This window comes from Hyla sarda, chromosome 2 (assembly GCF_029499605.1).
Source record: "Hyla sarda isolate aHylSar1 chromosome 2, aHylSar1.hap1, whole genome shotgun sequence".
NCBI classification, from domain to species: domain Eukaryota; kingdom Metazoa; phylum Chordata; class Amphibia; order Anura; family Hylidae; genus Hyla; species Hyla sarda.
The window spans coordinates 397,734,644-397,755,028 of NC_079190.1; the positions used below are offsets into that span (position 1 = coordinate 397,734,644).

The window sequence follows — 20,385 nt, forward strand, 5'->3', positions numbered from 1 at the left end:
ACCACAGTTTTAGGTCCGGTTATAAAAGTGCATACGGCGCAAAAATGAGCCTACCGAACATTTCACTCCGGCCGGCTCATTGAAATGAATGACATACGGGAGCGCATACAAAGGCATACGGGAGCGCCAGGTTTTAGCTCCCCCCTGCCGTAAGCGCTCCCGTATGGGAGAAAACGTAGTGTGAACCCAGCCTTAGAGGGGTATTCCAATCTTATTAATACATTTTTTTGCAGGGCATGTAAAGTTTTACACTTTTGGAAATATATATAATTTTTAAACTTGCTTCATTTTCATGTTACAGCTGGTTTCTCTGTCTCTTGTTCTCATTGCCTAGGCTACAGACCACTTCTCCTTAGTCTGAAGCAGTGGACGGGATACTGCTATCCTCACACACTCTCTCTGCACAGAGCCTTTATCTGTTGGTGACCATGGCCCAGATTTATCAGTGTGAGGGGAAAAATAGAGTGATTTCCCCCCAACAACCAATCACATCTCAGCTAACAAGCTCTGTTAAAGTGAAATTTAAAGGGGTACTCCGGTGGAAAACATTTTAAATTTTTTTTTTAAATCAACTGGTGCCAGAAAGTTAAACAGATTTGTAAATGACTTCTATTAAAAAGAAGCTTTACCCTACCAGTACTTTTTAGCAGCTGTATGCTACAGAGGAAATTCCTTCTTTTTGAATTTCTTTATTTTCTTGTCCACAGTGCTCTCTGCTGACACCTCTGTCTGTGTTAGGAACTGTCCAGAGCAGCATTGGGGCATTGCAATTGCATTGAATTGCAATGGGGATTTTCTCCTTCTCTGGACAGTTCCTGAAGGGGCATCAGGTGTCAGCAGAGAGCACTGTGGACAAGACAAAAAGAAATTCAAAAAGAAAAGAATTTTCTCTGTAGCATACAGCTGCTAAAAAGTGCTGGAAGGGTAAAGTTTTTTTAATAGAAGTCATTTTCAAATCTGTTTAACTTTCTGGCACCAGATGATTTAAAAAAAGAAGCATGTTTCCCCCAGAGTACCCCTTTAAGCTGTGATTGGTTGCTGTGGGAAAATCACTAAATTTTTTCTCTCACACAGTTTGATAAATCTGGGCCCATATGTTTATGTAAACATAATCACTCAGAAAGGCTCATCTGCTTGTGTTCAAGCTGTACTGAGGGAGGTGTTAGTGCTAGTAGCTTGCACTCGACCAGTATGTCTAAGGTGTCAATCACAGAGCAAGAGCCCTCCCTGATGAAAGTGGGAAGAGAGAGGAGGCCCTACTCTGCTATGAGTTGAAAAAAGCAAATGAGAACATCCCTTTAAGAAAGAGGGAGGATGGCAGCCTGTGCGCCAGGATCATTTTTTTTAAGCTAATATCTCTATCGGAGGAGAGCTGATTATGCTTGCATTGTCTGTTAAAGTAAATGGGTCAATTGTGACATATGTTGGTGTGAACCCAGCCTAAGCAAGTTGGGATTCCATAGCCACTGCAAACACGCCACACTGTGTGTGCATCGCTTCTCGGCCTTTTGGCTAAGATCAAGTATAGTACCTCTCCTGTTAGTTGGCGGTGTGAAAGACCACCAAGGCAGGATGGAGAACCACACAGCGGGTCAGGTGTACCAGAAAATGGCTGTGGAGAGCAACATCTATCCCTTATGAGACCTGTTCCTGCTGGACCTGGTCCTAAGGTCTAGGTAGAGTAAGAGCCAAGATGCAAAAGTGCCCTGGGAGTGGTGACCCCAAGGTGCCGGAATTCACTTTGGAGTTTGACGCCCCACCTGAAAGATGGCACATAGCACGCACTTTTTCTCTCACTCTTCTGGACACTCACCCTAAGTATCCCGGCCTTTCGGCTAGTATCGGGGAACTTTTATAGATCCGGTCGGATGTCCGGGCAGTATCACACTGTGCACATCCAGTTATTTATTTATTTTTGTGTCACTGTGTCCACGTTTTGCGTTCTGTTTGTTCACTAGGATTGGTCAGGGTGTGGTAACCCTTCTGGGTGTCCCTTCTGCCAGTCTAGGGGAGGTGTGTGTGGCCATTAGGTTCCTCACCTCCCTGCCATGCCCCGGGCACCCTTGCTTTTGCAGGGATGCCAAGCCAGTTTTACTGGCTCCTTGGTGACAACTTGGTTTTTGCCCGGTTGATCGCCAGGAGCACTTTCGGTCCCTGAGTAGCTTTGGCAAAAGCAGGCATTGTGCCTGGAACCTAGCAGGTGCCTTTTGACCTGGAGGTGAAGGGTTTATTGGGGGTCTCTCTCTCCTTTCAGAGAGGGCTTGCGATGGACCGCATCCTCGTGCACAGTTTTTTGTGTGAACACTTTTTACTTGCACTTGGGTGAATTGAGAGCACGTACCTTGGCTCTTTAAAAAATAAAATGTGTGCAGCAAGTTGAGCCAATAGCTGCTTGGCAAAAAGTGCTGTCAGAATGGGGCAATGTTATGGGAACTTCTACTGTACAGTACAGTGACATGCAGCAGTAGTTATTATTACCTGTCAGGCCATGGGCTTATTGTTTACCGAGCACCATTACATGACAACAACATGTATGAATGTGATCATCTAAAGCATTTCTTCTTCACCGATAAGCAAACTCCTTTCCTGAATCTAAATAAGGAGGTTGCTTCTATTCCTTGGGGAAAGACATTTCTCCACCTTCTGCTACATCAACCTCTAACTAGCGCCAGTGCCCTCTTTAATGCCGGAGCTCTCTTTATGTGTGGGGTTATTGAGCATAGCACCAAAAGATCACACAGAGACACTGCGTTTCTCACAGGCTGCCACCGACAGCAGCAGGGGGAGAACAAAGCCTATGGTGCTGTCACTTTTGAACTTTCTTTCATTACCGATCAAACAGGTTACAAAAACAAAACAGAATTTTATTGTCCCAGAGCTAAAACTATTGACTGATACAACATAAACTGATAATAATTCTAAAAGCCACAAAAATATGTTTTCTTAAAACTGAGTGCGTCTGCATCACAATGTTAAAACCAAATGCTCTCAGAATTAAAATGTTAGAGAAAGCACCTACTGACCTTTTGTAGCAAAACAAAAACCCAGAACCATTAAAAATGTTTGAATATTCAACAATTTATAAGAATCACTGCAGAAAATCCCTTTGTAAACAACACAAAGCAAAGTACGAATTATCGTCATCACTCAGTACTACACAGGATCCAAAAATACAAGGTTTTGACTATATCAGAGCATATGGATTGGGGGTCAAGGTGAACCTGCATTACATAACTGCCCATTCAGATGGTTGTCAGTGAGATGTCATTATAGAAAGGGGTCCCAATGGGACAACCCTTTTAAGGATAATAAATGGAGACCTGCGTTAATTATGATCCTGTGGCCTGCGATTCATTGCAAATTTAAACCACAGATACAGCCTATATAGATACAGCCTATATATGTCACGATTCGGCAGGCTGGAGGTGGATCCTCTGTGTCAGAGAGGGTTTGGCGTGGACCGTGTCGGTGGACCGGTTCTAAGTAACTACTGGTTTTCACCAGAGCCCGCCGCAAAGCGGGATGGTCTTGCAGCGGCGGTAGCAACCAGGTCGTATCCACCGGCAACGGCTCAACCTCTCTGACTGCTGAGATAGGCATGGTACAAGGGATAAGGCAAGAGCAAGGTCGGACGTAGCAGAAGGTCAGGGCAGGCAGCAAGGATCGTAGTCAGGGGCAACGGCAGGAGGTCTGGAACACAGGCTAGGAACACTCAAGGAAAGGCTTTCTCTGGCACAAGGGCAACAAGATCCGGCAAGGGAGTGCAGGGGCAGTGAGCAGATATAGTCTGGGAGCAGGTGGGAGCCAATTAAGCTAATTGGGCCAGGCACCAATCATTGGTGCACTGGCCCTTTAAGTCTCAGAGAGCTGGCGCGCGCGCGCCCTAGAGAGCGGAGCCGCGCGCGCCAACACATGACAGCAGGGGACTGGAACGGGTAAGTGACCTGGGATGCGATTCGCGAGCGGGCGCGTCCCGCTGTGCGAATCGCATCCCCGACGGCCATGACAGTGCAGCGCTCCCGGTCAGCGGGACTGACCGGGGCGCTGCGGGGAGAGAGACGCCGTGAGCGCTCCGGGGAGGAGCGGGGACCCGGAGCGCTCGGCGTAACAGTACCCCCCCCCCCCCCTTGGGTCTCCCCCTCTTTTTGGGACCTGAAAATTCTTTAATCCGGAAGACGTCTGAGGACCCGGAGACCGGAGCAGCTTCCTCTAGGCATTTAATTTCAAAGGGTCCAAGGTAACGTGGTCCCAGATAAAAACTGGGGACACGGAAGCGGATATACTTGGCGGAGAGCCACGCAAAAACAGGAGGAGCTCTTCTCTTTTTCCGGGAAGCTTCTTCACCCGGGATGAGGCTAGTATGAGGAATTTTAGAGTCTTTTTCCAGACAGTGGCGAAGCCCCGGGAAACCTCATCAACCGCGGGCACACAAGAAGGCGTGGGGGTGGGGAGGGAGGGAAGAGGGTCAAGCTTGGCACGGGGCAGAGTGTTAACAGGACGGGGGCTGTGAGGAGGAGACACAGCATAGTCCAGATAGGCCTTGGGAAGACCAGGTAAAGGAGGAGACACAGAGGTTTGACTGACGGGACTGGGAGCAGACGTGAGGCATTTTCTGTGGCAAGAAGCACCCCAGCTCTTGATCTCCCCGGTGGTCCAGACAAGGGTAGAGGAGTGGCGTTGGAGCCATGGCAGACCGAGGAGGACTTCAGAGGAGCATTTGGGCAAAACAAAAAGTTCAATTTTTTCGAGATGAAGTTCCATGCTCAAGAGCAGGGGTTCTGTGCGGTAACGCACAGTGCAGTATAGAAGTAAATCTTCTTTCTTTCTGCGGCGAGTCCTCTCTTCAGGGGTCAGGCGAGACCGATCCACTTGCATAGCCTCCTCGGCGGGAGGCACAGGGGTGGATTGCAAGGGATACTGTGAGAGAGGTGCTCCGAGCGGTGTGGCACATGGCAGGGCCTTCCCAGGCAGGAGACCACGGCAGAGTCTAGAGTCCCCATCAAATTTGTCCGGCAAGGACAAGCAGGGGTTAGGAGCGGCCGGTCTCTGCGGAGGAGTTGCAGGAGCCGGCGGAGGAGATGGTTGTTGCTGTTGCAGCTGCTGTGTCTGTGACTGAAGTTGCTGTATCTGCGGCAGCAGCTGCTGTATCTGTGACTGAAGTTGCTGTGTCACGGTGGTCAAGTATGCCAGCTGGTGATTTCGTTGGGTGATCATTAGGGATTGCTGGGCAATCACCGTGGAAATGTCGGCAAGACTTGACAGCGGCACCTCAGCGGAATCCATGGCCGGATCTACTGTCACGATTCGGCAGGCTGGAGGTGGATCCTCTGTGTCAGAGAGGGTTTGGCGTGGACCGTGTCGGTGGACCGGTTCTAAGTAGCTACTGGTTTTCACCAGAGCCCGCCGCAAAGCGGGATGGTCTTGCAGCGGCGGTAGCAACCAGGTCGTATCCACCGGCAACGGCTCAACCTCTCTGACTGCTGAGATAGGCATGGTACAAGGGATAAGGCAAGAGCAAGGTCGGACGTAGCAGAAGGTCAGCGCAGGCAGCAAGGATCGTAGTCAGGGGCAACGGCAGGAGGTCTGGAACACAGGCTAGGAACACTCAAGGAAAGGCTTTCTCTGGCACAAGGGCAACAAGATCCGGCAAGGGAGTGCAGGGGCAGTGAGCAGATATAGTCTGGGAGCAGGTGGGAGCCAATTAAGCTAATTGGGCCAGGCACCAATCATTGGTGCACTGGCCCTTTAAGTCTCAGAGAGCTGGCGCGCGCGCGCCCTAGAGAGCGGAGCCGCGCGCGCCAGCACATGACAGCAGGGGACCGGGACGGGTAAGTGACCTGGGATGCGATTCGCGAGCGGGCGCGTCCCGCTGTGCGAATCGCATCCCCGACGGCCATGACAGTGCAGCGCTCCCGGTCAGCGGGACTGACCGGGGCGCTGCGGGGAGAGAGACGCCGTGAGCGCTCCGGGGAGGAGCGGGGACCCGGAGCGCTCGGCGTAACAATATATAAGGGAGGAATCCCGAAAGCTTGTCTCTACAAAATTCTGTTAGTCCAAATAAAAAAGGTATTACAAGATACTGCAACATTTTTTGATCTGCATCATTGGACTAATACGGCTACTTAAATTTACTATATATATATATATATATATATATATATATATATATTGTTACCCGATAATTGGCCTGTGTAAAAGCCCAGCAATCGGGAAACGAATGAGAAAACCCTTGTAAGTCAGCTGATCGCATCCTTTGTGAGGCAAAGAAAAATCATTGTTATCGGCCGCACTTCACCCTGGGGGAACATGGGATGCACAACCGATAATGAATTTAAAAAGCTGCATGAATTATCTGGTATCAGTGGCGCAGCCTGGCTGCACGATTGGTCTAGCTTTGTAAGGGTCACATGTACCAAATTTTGCTGTGTATTTTCTGCAGCTGATTTTGCTACCCATTCACTAGGAAGGAAAATACGGAGCAGCAAAAACGCAGCTACATGTGACCCTACTCTAAAGGTTGATGAAATTTACACTCATTGGGGGAGATTTATAAAAGCCTGTCCAGAGGAAGAGTGGTGCAGTTGCCCATGGCAACCAATCAGATCGCTTCTATCATTTTTCACAGGTCTATTTAAAAATGAAAGAAGCAATCTGATTGGCTGCCATGGGCAACTGCACCACTCCTCCTCTGCACCGTTTTTGATAAATCTCACCCATTCTCTGTAGCCTGTTGGGCCATCTAAAGGGACCCTTAGCCCTATTTAAATAAAATGGGCATAGTTACAATTCCATATACCACCTATCTGCAAGAGTGGAGTTATTTTGTGGAATAAATACCATGCAACCCCCTAAAAGAGTACCTGTCACATCCATTCACCACATACAACTGCCCCAATACTCTAGCAAGGGTTAGTGTCCCCATGCCAAAAATATTTTTTTTATGCAATCTTGTGTCTTCATTCTCTAAAAATGTTTATGTTGTGTCCTATGGGATCCTAGTGATGTGGCAAGGGGTCCTCTGTGCCCCTGGGCCACAACGTCTCTCTCCACTACATCACGCCACTTTTATTGACACATAGGGCGATGAGATTCACAATCCCTAGAGCAGTGGTCTTCGACCTGCGGACCTCCAGATGTTGCAAAACCACAACTCCCAGCATGCCCGGACAGCCATCGGCTGTCCGGGCATGCTGGGAGTTGTAGTTTTGAAACATCTGGAGGTCCGCAGGTTGAAGACCACTGCCCTAGAGGAAGAGAGCTTGCTTCCTGCCTTCAGTGACAGTTCTCATTGGTAGCATATGCGCAGCCAAAACACACAACTTTATTTTTAGAGAATAACAGACACAGGATTGCATAAAAAGGTAGGTTTGACATGGGGACACTAACCCCTGCTAGGCTATAAGTGCCAACAGTGAAGTGTACACCATGACAAAACAGAATAAAAGCAGTGCAGAGCCTCCAATACCTACCTGCCACCTAAAAGAACACGATGTACAGAGAAGCATTGACATATTATTGTAACTGTAAATGATGTCATCTATGCTGGGTAGAACTGGGTGGAATTATGACTCTATATAAATAAATAATTCTATATTACAGTGTGCTAGAACATGTAGAGGCTCTACTGCTGAGTCTGAGAGCCTGGAAGCATTGATGAATGCCATTTACTGGCCAGAAAATGATAGCATCACCATCATCGATTGGAGACCTTAGAGATTTATAGACTTCATGTAATTCAACTCCACAGATAGCAGGAGGTTAAGACAAGATACAAACAAGGCAATAGGAGAAAGATAAGGTCATGGAGAACTTAACACATTTAACACAAAATTATCATGACACGGACACAACACCACCTGTATGTGCTATAGCAAGACCACCAACTGCAGCATCCACTTAATTTATAGTTTGTATACAGCCTTGTTCTCGCTAGCAGGTTTATAGAGTACCTCTCATTATCTTGTTAAATTTTATAATCCTCCCAGTTCACTGCCCCCATCATGATAAACCACCCCCTGCCTTTATTTTTGTTATTTTTTCAGTTTTCTACCTTGATATTGTTCTGTATTTTCAGCTCAGATTCACAGACTGGGAAGGGGCTTTCCCCAGCAGGCGTGACATCATCTGAAGCCATACAGGGGAGAACTTCCTCCCTCACTCTGTTACACACAGCCCAGAGCAGTTCAGTGTGAGATGAGCTATGATTGGTTAAGGCTGCACCCGCCCCCTCCATCCCTCAGTATTTCCTGATTTTGGACTTCTGCCAGGCCAGCAGGAGTCCAAAGTCTGTGCAAAAGATGGGGGAAAATGTGCTCTGGACAAGTAGGGAGACACCTAGTGGCAGCTTTTTAAACACAAAACATAGAAAACGTATTTTTTTTTTTTTTTTTTTAAACAAAGTACATTAGAAAGATTTTTTTTATTTACCATAAGGAGTGCAATAGCAAAAATGAGTTTTAATGAGAATGCCCTTTTAAGGGAAACTGATAGCAGAATGTACCGCACTGACCAGACTATACAATATAGAGTGTGGGTGACCCCGCTGTCAGATTCCCTTTAAATATTCTTTTAGCTTAACAAACCATAAACACAATATAAGTGAAAAGTTCCACAATTTTCTAATCTGCTATCAGGTGGAATTTATTGTCAGTGTTATGGGATTATGGACTCTTCCTACAGCCTTTCTGGAACCAGAAGCTTAGCTGGGGACAGGGGAGTAACTAGAGGGGGTGCAGAAGTAGCAGTTGTATTGGGGCCTTGGTGCCTGCTCCATAAGAGACCAGTGATATAATTGGCACATGGAGCCCCATTGCAGATTTTGCATCTGGGCCCAAAAGCTACAAGTTACCCCTCTGGCTGGGGAGTATCATATAACCAATAAATCACTTAACTGTTACAACATGGTATAACCTTTACACTCTGGTAACACCTCACCATATGGTTATTATAACAATGTCATATAAAAAACAGTTTTACATTACCCCAAACACAGATTTATGAAACAAGAAGCGGGTTTTCTCTTGTAGCGGGAATGCTGGTCCTGAGACACTGTAATACACCTACAGGCAAAGTAGCCAAGGTATTCAGAGGTTACAAACCGAAACATATCTAGCGCAGCTCTCAACAGTGGAGACAATTTTATCAAGTCTAGACAATGCTCTGTAAGCTAAACACATGAACAACAGCTGCATACATTTTTGAAAGTTTGCTACAATGTATCAGTCTGCAGTCCAGACAATTTACAGACATGTCTGTCATAGTTAATACTTACATTCCCTATGAAATAACAATCCTTGAGCCCCTTTTGTCCTAACTCTGCATTGTGCTGTTACTTTTGAATATTTATGAATAGATTGACAACTGGATGTTACCATAAGGCTGGAATTCCACTGAGGATTTTTTTTTGCAAAAACGCCGTAAAAAACGCCAATTTTCCCGCACTGCGTGTTTTCAGCGAAAAGTCAATAGTAAACTGCAAAATGCCAGATCCACTTGCCGTTTTTCAGTTTGGCATTTTTTAAAAATCCTTTTGGCGTTTTTCAACAATTTTGGGCTCAGAGGCTGGTTTTTCAAAACGCCCAACAAACCCATAGTTTGGCTCTTTTTGCACAGAAATCGTGGTGTTTTCCCCCCATAGAAGTCTATGGGAGAGCAAAAATGCCAAGAAAAACGCGGGCGCTTTTATTCTTTTTTGGACTTTAACGACCAAAAAAAGTGATGGATACCTTTTTTATAAAAATTTCATAGGGTACTATTAAAAAAATTATAAAAAAGATACAGTAGTGATGAAAAAATTAGCATTTAATGAAATGTATCTTTTTTATAACAAAATTTTTATACAAATTTTTAAACAGGGATCAATTTATGTGGGCGGGCAGGGAAATAAAAATGTAGCCGACAATAATAAAAATGTAGTGTGTGTGTGTTTTTGACTTAACAAAAAAACTTTTTAGGTAGTACTACTACTCCCAGCATGGAACACAGTGTTCCATGATGGGAGTAGTAGTACCTGTACTAATTGACAGGGTCCGTTGCGATCCTCATGTATAATGTATAGATGCGGCAGCTGCTCTCCTATGGTCCCCTGCACTGATGTATATATACACCTATTCATATATCCCGCAGAGAGCTGTGATTGGCCAGATGATTCCAGCCAATCACAACTCTCTGTGGGAAATATGAATAGGGGTATATATATGTCAGTGCAGGGGACCATAGAAGAGGGGCCGCATCTATATATTATACAGGAGGATCACAGCGGGTATCAGGGGTGACACTCGCTGCGATCTGTCTATTAATGCAGGTACTACAACTCCCAGCATGGAGCAGAGTGTGCTCCATGTTGGGAGTAGTAGTAGTACCTGCAGTTAAGGACAGATCACAGAGGGTATCACTCCTGACATCCGCTGTGATCGTCCTATCAATAGCAGAAATGAGGAGAAGCTTTCTCCAGCGCTCCGCATCTCTGCACTATACTCCGGCCAGTGTGAGATGGAAATTTGTGCCCCGTGCAGACTTGCCTCCGCTCCACCCCTCAGCTCTCCGAAGATTTCTCAAGCTAGAGCTGGGGGGAGCGAAGGCAGAGCAGGGGGAGAGAAGAGGTATATGCCCCCCTCATCTCCCCTCCCTCTGCTCTGCCTTCGGAGGACGCAGGTCTGCATGGGTGCTCTGCCTTCGGAGGACGCAAGTCTGCACGGGAGAAAGAATACAGAGCAGGGGAGAGAGGATGTACATGTCTCCTCATCTCCCCTCCCCCTGCTCTGCCTGTGTTCACTGAACGGGAGGATGACAGAGTGCACGGGCTGGGGATTTATAGACTGCAGGGGCATAAATTTCGGACTGGGGATGATTTCTATGTGTGAAGGGGGGGGGACTCATGAATGACACATGCTGGGAGTTGTAGTCCCTGTTACGTGTGTGTATACTAGTGTTTCCCAACCAGGGCTGAGTTATATAGTGTGTATAACGCAGGTTTCCACCTCACACCGGCCAGTGATATGAATAGAACTACCTAAAAAATGTACCTCACACCGGCCAGTGATATGAGTATTACTACCTAAAAAATGTAAAAAAAAATAGAGAAAAAAGGGAAACACACACACACTTTACTGAAAATGTATAAAAATTTTGTTATAAAAAATAAAAATGTCATTAAATACATTTTTTTCCATCCCTACTGCATCCTTTTTATTTTTTTTTGGTACCCAACAAATTAGGAAAAAAGACGCCAAAGGGGCCAAAGAGGCAAATTGCACACAAATGTAAATGCCAGAAAAAACTCCAATACGCAGGGGAAAACTCTGGCAGTTTTTCTGGCGTTTTTAAGCCTAAAAAACGCATTGCAAAAACCTCAGTGGAATTCTAGCCTAAGTGCTCTCTGATGACACCTGTCTCGGGAACTGTCCAGAGTAGAAGCAGATCCTCATAGCAAACCTCTTCTACTCTGGGCAGTTCCCGAGACAAGCAGAGATGTCAGCAGAGAGCACTGTTGCCAGACAGAAAAGAACAACTCAACTTCAGCAGCTGATAATTATTGGAAGGATTAAGATTTTTTAATAGAAGTAATTTACAAATCTGTTAACTTTCTGGAGCCAATTGATATTAAAAAAAAAATTTCTTGGAATATGACTTTAAGGTCAAAATGGGCTGGTTTCCCAAGGGGTTAAAAAAAACAACTTCCTTGCAAATGGTTGAATGTGCGAAATAAAAAAAATTAAAAATGGAAGCAACGATGCTCTCTCTATATTAAAAGGGAGTTCTCTTCTCCAAATTTTATCTTCTATTCGCAGGTTTGGAAAGAGCAAGTTGATTGGTGGGGGTCCAATCACTGAGACCCCCACTTATCACTGGAATGAGGAAAATCATTGGGGCAATTTTTCTCTGTTCTTGTGTGGTGGTCACAAGTAGTGCACCACTCTGAGTGAGAACGGAATTTTTCGGAAGCTCCATAGAGAATGAATGGGCTACTGTCCGCACACGGGTGGTACACTCCATTTATTCAGTGGGGAAATGTTTCCCTGTTCTTGTGATTGTGGGGGTCCTGACCATTCTGCTGTGTGAACATAACCTAATAGTTGAGGCTTTTCCACTGCAGATATCCCATATAAAGAATCCATCTGATCATCGCCAGGGCTGCTAATGTGAACCTGACAGCCAACACTGTGCATATGGCTCTTCCTATAGCAGGATGACTGTGCAATCTCTAAATAGCTGCAGAGAAATCCAATAAGCGGAGGGGACTTGTCCTCAGGGCATCCTCAGAACAGAGCCGTACCTCACAAATCATTTCCAGTAAGACGTCCCATCTCTTTATACCGTACACTCTGTACAGACCTGATTTTATCACTTTCACACCAGCAGAGAGCATGTCAGTCTTTATGTCCGTGTTTTCTAACCAGGGTGCCTCCAGCTGTTGCAAAACTACAACTCCCAGCATGCCTGGACAGCCGAAGGCTGTCCAGGCATACTGGAAGTTGTAGTTTTGCAACAGCTGGAGGCACCTTGATTGGGAAACACTGCTTATTGTAATAAAAAGTTATACAATTATTTATATACAAGCATTCCACAAAAATTATAATATGTTACTCCGTACTTAATCCTGACCATATACATCTAACTTTTATGCCTCTATTACCTATATATTATAAAAATCCCTTTTTTCATTAGCTCACAGTGTTAGAAATCCTCTCAGGGGAATGGGGTGTGTGTCTCCATTGTGGTGTGGGAGGTGAATGGTGTGTCTGCTTATGCAGTCTATGAGTCATCTCTTGTCCATGACTCATGGACAAGCCAAATGCTGCTGCAGGACTGGTTAGTGTCCCAGTAGGTATGGGGACCCCTAGTGGTGGGATTTTCAGTAGGTGTTTTCTTTAATAAATATTCTAAAAAATGTAAACAACCATATTACAAAACGTCTTTAATTTTCATCAGTAACAACATATAAAAAGTTTTTGGAAATGACAGTGCCCATTTAAATGGGCACTGTCACCAACTTTATTTTTTGATATGTTGTAGTACTTATGTACTACAACATATCTCTAATATACTTTTATTTTTTTAAAATTTTTATTAAAATGGTTTAATGTACATTTGAAATCCGGCCACTAGGGGTCTCCCTCAAAGTGGCCGGCTGCAGCCTGGCGTGACGTCACGCCTGAAAAAGGACTGATGTGACCGGGCATCGGTCCTTTTTCATTCAGCCTGTGCTCGCTCCCTGCCTGTCAATCAGACAGGCAGGGAGCGAGCACATTGGCTCCCCGGCCACTGGCTGGGAGGCCACTTCTCCCGCACATCGCCGCTGCCTCGTCGCTGCCGCTGTCCCTGCACACACGCTGCTGGACTCTGCAGTAAGTGTAATGAGGGAACGGGGTATGCGGGAGGGGGGGTTGTGATGGAGGGAACGGGGTATGCGGGGGGGGGGGGAGGGGGTTTGTGATGGAGGGAACAGGGTATGCAGGGGGGGAGGTGGTTTGTGATGGAGGGAACGGGGTATGGCGCGGGGGGAGGGAGACGGAGGGGACGGGCTAGCACCGCATGTAACTAATAGTTTATCTACACAGGGTGCCTCCAGCTGTTTCAATACTACAACTCCCAGCATGCCCTGACAGCCAATAGATGTCATGGCAAGCTGGGAGTTGTAGTGGTGAAACAGCTGGAGGCACCCTGTGTAGATGAACTAAGGGCGGAAGTCCCCCCCAGCAGGCATCAGTGACGTGGTGCCTGCTGGGGAAGTCTGCCTGGTAGTGAGCACACTGCCAGGCAGACAAAAGGCATTTTTAATATAGTAAAAATAAAAATTAAAAGCAGGGAGGGGGTTAGGGATAGATGGGCAATAGGCACGGACAGAAAAAAAAATAGGATGGTGGGAGCTACTCTTTAAGTATGAGTTAATTTTAAGATCTTTATTAGCAGTTGATCAAGAAGTATCTTCAGCGTATACTTAGAGCTGGGCGGTATGACCAAAAATGTGTATCACAGTATTTTTGTAATTTATGGAGGTTCCACGGTATTTAACGGTATTTTCCACCCCCAATAATGTGACCCGTGGGCGCTGCTTTTCCTCCACCCCCAGTTTATCGGCCCAGCGCTGCGCTGTCCCCCACATCGGGGAACTATGGTAATCACGTCCCCCGCGAGCGCTGACTCTCCCCCCCCCCCCCCCCCCGTACTATTCTGTGCCCGGGCTGCAAAAATAAACTTTAACTCACCTTCCGACGTTCCCCGGCCGCAGCCTTGGCCAGTGATAGGCTGAGCGCATTGTCATGTAAGAAGCCAGCCAGCTCCTTACATGACAGTGGGCTCAGCCTATCACTGGCCGAGGTGGGACCTCGCTGTGGCCGGTGATAGGCTGACGGCTCTGTGACGTTCCCATCCCCAGGACTGCAGCAGAGGGACCGTGAGGCCGGTAACAGGGAACGTCGGAAGGTGAGTTAAAGTTTATTTTGTTTACTTTTGCAGCCTGGGCACAGGATAGTACAGTACAGCGCAGCAGTTAATCATTATTTGGGGGGGGTAGAAGCATCGCTCGCGGGTCACATATGATTAGTTCCCCGATGTGGGGGACAGCACAGCGCTGGGCTGATAAACCCGGTGGAGGGCTGGGGAGGGTTGGTTGAGAAGCAGAACAGCGCCCGCTGATGTGGAGACAGCGCTGTGTTGATAATTCATTCGAGGGGGAGAGGCCCAACCGGTATTGCGGTATGGGAAAAATTCATATCGTGCAGAAAAAAATGTCGATATTCTGTATGAACCAGTATTCCGCCTAGCACTACGTTTACTTCTAGCAGAAGTGTCTGTCACATGACAAGGACTTGTCAAGAAACCCGACACAGTCCTCTGATGACCACCAGTGATGGTATAAAGCAGTGACCCTCAACTTCTGCCCCTTCAGCTATTGCACAACTACAACGCACAGCATGCCCATGCAGACAGAGGCCATGCAGACAGAGGCCATGCAGACAGAGGCCATGCAGACAGAGGCCATGCAGACAGGGGCCCATGCAGACAGGGGCCCATGCAGACAGGGGCCCATGCAGACAGGGGCCCATGCAGACAGGGGCCCATGCAGACAGGGGCCCATGCAGACAGAGGCCATGCAGACAGAGGCCATGCAGACAGGGGCCCATGCAGACAGGGGCCCATGCAGACAGAGGCCATGCAGACAGAGGCCATGCAGACAGAGGCCATGCAGACAGGGGCCCATGCAGACAGGGGCCCATGCAGACAGGGGCCCATGCAGACAGGGGCCCATGCAGACAGGGGCCCATGCAGACAGGGGCCCATGCAGACGGGCCCATGCAGACAGGGGCCATGCAGACAGGGGCCCATGCAGACAGGGGCCATGCAGACAGGGGCCATGCAGACAGAGGCCATGCAGACAGAGGCCATGCAGAGGCCATGCAGACATGGGCCCATGCAGACAGAGGCCCATGCAGAGGCCATGCAGACAGGGGCTATGCAGACAGGGGCCATGCAGACAGAGGCCCATGCAGACAGGGACCATGCAGACAGAGGCCCATGCAGACAGGGACCATGCAGACAGGGACCATGCAGACAGAGGCCCATGCAGACAGAGACCATGCAGACAGAGGCCCATGCAGACAGAGGCCCATGCAGACAGGGGCCATGCAGACAGAGGCCATGCAGACAGAGGCCTTGCAGACAGAGGCCCATGCAGACAGAGGCCCATGCAGACAGAGGCCTTGCAGACAGAGGCCCATGCAGACAGAGGCCCATGCAGACAGGGGCCATGCAGACAGAGACCATGCAGACAGGGGCCATGCAGACAGAGACCATGCAGACAGAGGCCCATGCAGACAGGGGCCATGCAGACAGGGGCCATGCAGACAGAGACCCATGCAGACAGAGACCCATGCAGACAGAGGCCATGCAGACAGAGGCCTTGCAGACAGAGGCCCATGCAGACAGAGGCCCATGCAGACAGGGGCCATGCAGACAGAGACCATGCAGACAGAGGCCCATGCAGACAGAGGCCATGCAGACAGAGGCCCATGCAGACAGGGGCCATGCAGACAGAGGCTGTCAGGGCATACTGGGAGTTGTAGTTTTGCAACAGGAAGGGAGGCACAGGTGTGGGATCAGCATAATATATGCCATCCGGACGTCACAGTGCCGGCTCAGCATATTCAGAGGACAACCTGCAGCTACCAATGTCGTTCCTGAACAAAGGGGAGGGGTTAGGGGAGGTTTGGCGCTGAAGAGTCAGGACACTTCCCCACTTTAGGAACGCCCAACAGACACTTGGCAGCACAGGAGTTTTTAAAGGAGTTATCCAGGATTAGGCTATGTTCACACGGCTGAATGTCCACCTGGAAAATGGCAGACATTCCGCAGACAGCAGGCATTGGCAGAACATGGCGACACTGGGACCGCCGGAAAATGCGCTGTCTCCATAGACGGAATCTGGAAAAAGAATTGACAGGTCAATTTATTCTGCAGAGACTGGAATAGGAATTTCCACCGTGGATATTCTACCCAGCAGAATCCCATAAAACAATAGGACTCTGCTGCAACAGTTTGCAGGTAGAATTTTTCCGCTTGGAGATTCCACCACAAAGTTAACCTCTTCCTGCAACAGCGTCACTCTTGTCCTCAGTCTATGTGTGGCACTGCAGCTCAGTTCCCTTGAAGCTCAATAGTCTAATTGTTATACCATGCCCAACCTGCGAACATAGGTGGCGCTGTTTTTGTTAAGAAAGCAGCTCTGTTTTTCTAATCCTGTGCATTCCACACTGACCACGTGATAAATCTCCCATAGACTCCGCACAGCCCGGTGCACTTACAACCCCCAGAGGACATCACTGTGCGATCTCTTTGTTCCTGACACACACACGAGCCCGTACTGCTGTCTGCGACTGAGCGCTGCAGCTGCTGATTGGAGGACACCTGCCACAAGCCACGCCCCCGTAGCTGATGATTGGAGGGAGAAGCCTTAAGCTCCGCCTTCCCTAGGAGCCGAAAAGGCTGTAGCCGAGAAAAGTAGAAGAGGATGTTGTCGCCAGGGAGACGGGATCTGACTGTTACCAAGGGGTGGGGCCAGGCTGTGGTGACGTCAGCCTGCGGCTTCACGTCTCGGTGAGATGCTGGAAATCCAGACAAGGAGAGAAGAGCAAAACAGGTAGAGGGGCGGCTGTGCACAATGGGGCGGGGGCATCTATTACATTACTTACAGTAATGGGGACCTCACTAGAACCATCCAGAGATATACGAGCTGCATAGAAGTGTCCCTGTAACTAGTCCCACCAGGGCAGGTATCTGAGGAGCAGGTGACTGGGCAGAAGTTTCCTCTGCTTGTCATCTGCATAGTCTTAGTATTGTAGGCTAGATGTCATCACTAGAAAGCCATTAAAACCTGTATACTGTATTAGGAGAGCGCCCCCTCTGTGCTGCACAGCAAGGATAGGAAAGAGTTAAAAAGATTGTGCTGAGGATGACCCCCAAGTCTGTATGTGCTGAACTAACACTGATCTCCTGTGTCCTCAGGTTACAGCGCAGCGCCTGACATACGTGTATACCTAAAGGTGAGGTTCCTATGGATTCTTTATTCTTCTCTATATAGCTGTATATGCATTGGCTTCTCTATATAGCTGTATATACATTGGCTTCTGTATATAGCTGTATATGCATTGGCTTCTCTATATAGCTGTATATGCATTGGCTTCTGTATATAGCTGTATATGCATTGGCTTCTGTATATAGCTGTATATGCATTGGCTTTTATATATAACTGTATATGCATTGGCTTCTGTATATAGCTGTATATGCATTGGCTTCTGTATATAACTGTATATGCATTGGCTTCTGTATATAGCTGTATATGCATTGTCTTCTGTATATAGCTGTATGTGCTTTGGCTTTTATATATAACTGTATATGCATTGGCTTCTGTATATAGCTGTATATGCATTGGCTTCTCTATATAGCTGTATATGCATTGGCTTCTGTATATAGCTGTATATGCATTGGCTTCTGTATATAACTGTATATGCATTGGCTTCTGTATATAGCTGTATGTGCTTTGGCTTTTATATATAACTGTATATGCATTGGCTTCTGTATATAGCTGTATATGCATTGGCTTCTGTATATAGCTGTATATGCATTGGCTTCTGTATATAGCTGTATATGCATTGGCTTCTGTATATAACTGTATATGCATTGGCTTCTGTATATAACTGTATATGCATTGGCTTCTGTATATAGCTGTATATGCATTGGCTTCTGTATATAGCTGTATATGCATTGGCTTCTGTATATAGCTGTATATGCATTGGCTTCTGTATATAACTGTATATGCATTGGCTTTTATATATAGCTGTATATGCATTGGTTTTTATATATAGCTGTATATGCATTGGCTTTTATATATAGCTGTATATGCATTGGTTTTTATATATAGCTGTATATGCATTGGCTTTTATATATAGCTGTATATGCATTGGTTTTTATATATAGCTGTATATGCATTGGCTTTTATATATAGCTGTATATGCATTGGCTTTTATATATAGCTGTATATGCATTGGCTTTTATATATAGCTGTATATGCATTGGCTTTTGTATATAACTGTATATGAATTGGCTTCTGTATATAGCTGTATATGCATTGGCTTTTATATATAGCTATATGCGCAGTGTTTTTTTTATATATAGCTGTATGTGCATTGGCTTCTGTATATAGCTATATGTGCATTGGCTTTTATATATATATATATATATATATATATATATATATCTGTATGTGCATTGGCTTTTATATATAGCTGTATGTGCTTTGGCTCCTGTATATAGCTGAATGTGCAATGTCTTTTGTATATAGCTATATGTGCACTTGCTTGTATACATAACTGTATATGAATTGGCTTCTGTGTATAGGTGACCTGTCTGTTTTTATCTATGTAGGTGCATAGAGTCATACTAAACAATTCTGTGAGTTCAGCAATGCTGTAGGGGATCCATGGTCCTCACCCTCCTTATCTCGGCCTATAAACTCTGCAGATACATCAACATGTTTAACAGTGAGCACCTTGTTGTACCGGGATATGTAAACAACATTTGCTGGTGGCAGACATCTGGGGGCACAACCAAGGCTAAGCAGGTGTCTCCGGGAGTTAGCACTGATGTCCAGATGGCTTTGGATAGAGTCCTGCCTGATCTCCATGTTGCCATCTCCAAGCTGAAGCAAGCCATGTGTGAGGAGAGTATATGTGACACCATCTCCGAGATCTTTCAGATGGTGGAAGAGGCCTGGGTGATGCCCGCAGTGGGCAGAGAGGTTGCCCAGGGTTTGTGTGAAACCATCAGACTTGAAGGTGCATTAGATCTGCTCCTCAGCTTTCTTCAGTCAACGGAGAAGGAGGTGAAATACAAAGCATGTGACCTTCTGGAACAGATCCTGGTGTCGGAGAACAGGTAATGACTGGCAAATCCTGTATTAGTGACATTATATAGGAAAGTGACTTATTCTATCAGAACTATTATAAAATGTAAAGGGATTTGGGGATAAATGGAGTTTACATACCGTATATACTCGAGTATAAGCCGACCCAAATATAAGCCAATGCCCCTAATTTCACCCCAAAAACCCAGGAAAAGTTTTTGACTCGACTATAAGCCTAGGGTGGGAAATACATCATCCCCCCCCCCATGTTATCATCCAGACCCCCGTCATCATCCCCCCCCCCCCTTCATCATCACCGCCTGTCAATCCCTTCATCAGTGGTCTTCAACCTGCGGACCTCCAGATGGTGCAAAACTACAACTCCCAGCATGCCCGGACAGCCATCGGCTGTCCGGGCATGCTGGGAGTTGTAGTTTTGAAACCTCTGGAGGTCCGCAGGTTGAAGACCACTGAGAAGGGATTGACAGGCGGAGAGTTCACTCGAGTATAAGCGTTTTCAGCACAAAAATCAGAAAAACTCGGCTTATACTCGAGTATATACGGTAATATAGACAGATGAGCTGAATTTCATGACGTGGATATTGCTTTATACATGAAAAATAGATGGAAGGGACTAATACTTATCAAGGACTGATTTATATTAAAAACGTTTGGGTGCCCCGCCTGCTGTTTACTTGTTTTCAAAATGTCTTAAATACCCTATACTCCCATATACCGGTAGTTCCAAGGTAATACTGCCATATATGCAGTAGACAGTAATATGCAGTATCCAGATTATACTGCCTAAAAGAGCCCACATCATCTTGCCATATACTTCCTACATATTAATGCAAATCACTTTCTAACTAGGTTGAAGTTCTGACCATATTACTTTATGTAAAGACTGAGATGTGACACAGTATACACAATTCACGCTCTAGACAAAAGGAAATATCCAGCCCTCGGGCAGGAGTCCTGTGTAAAAC

General features: G+C 46.7%; 2 protein-coding genes across 10 annotated transcripts in view; one reads left to right on the forward strand and one right to left on the reverse strand.

The window, feature by feature from the left end:
- SARM1 (sterile alpha and TIR motif containing 1) overlaps nt 1–20,385 on the forward strand; it is a 184,226-nt gene that overhangs the window by 92,359 nt on the left and 71,482 nt on the right. For 2 of the 4 annotated variants that reach the window (XM_056558731.1, XM_056558733.1), the window contains 2 exons: nt 17,503–17,540; nt 18,922–19,431. In XM_056558731.1, the coding sequence (XP_056414706.1) occupies nt 18,977–19,431 (455 nt within the window). In that variant the 5' untranslated portion in view covers nt 17,503–17,540; nt 18,922–18,976. Of the gene's footprint in view, nt 1–16,959; nt 17,138–17,502; nt 17,541–18,921; nt 19,432–20,385 lie in introns of those variants that run through there. The other 2 variants (XM_056558732.1, XM_056558730.1) reach the window with 2 other exon arrangements.
- Nucleotides 1–20,385, reverse strand: part of VTN (vitronectin) — a 96,413-nt gene that overhangs the window by 73,996 nt on the left and 2,032 nt on the right. Inside the window, exons 1-2 of one of the 6 annotated variants that reach the window (XM_056558735.1) lie at nt 16,803–16,930; nt 16,329–16,422 (exon numbers count right to left, since the gene is read on the reverse strand). The exons of 1 other annotated variant lie outside the window; for it this stretch is intronic. In XM_056558735.1, coding sequence (XP_056414710.1) covers nt 16,329–16,413 — 85 coding nt within the window. In that variant the 5' untranslated portion in view covers nt 16,414–16,422; nt 16,803–16,930. Of the gene's footprint in view, nt 1–16,328; nt 16,423–16,682; nt 16,931–20,385 lie in introns of those variants that run through there. 4 more of the 6 variants (XM_056558736.1, XM_056558734.1, XM_056558737.1 and 1 more) reach the window with 4 other exon arrangements.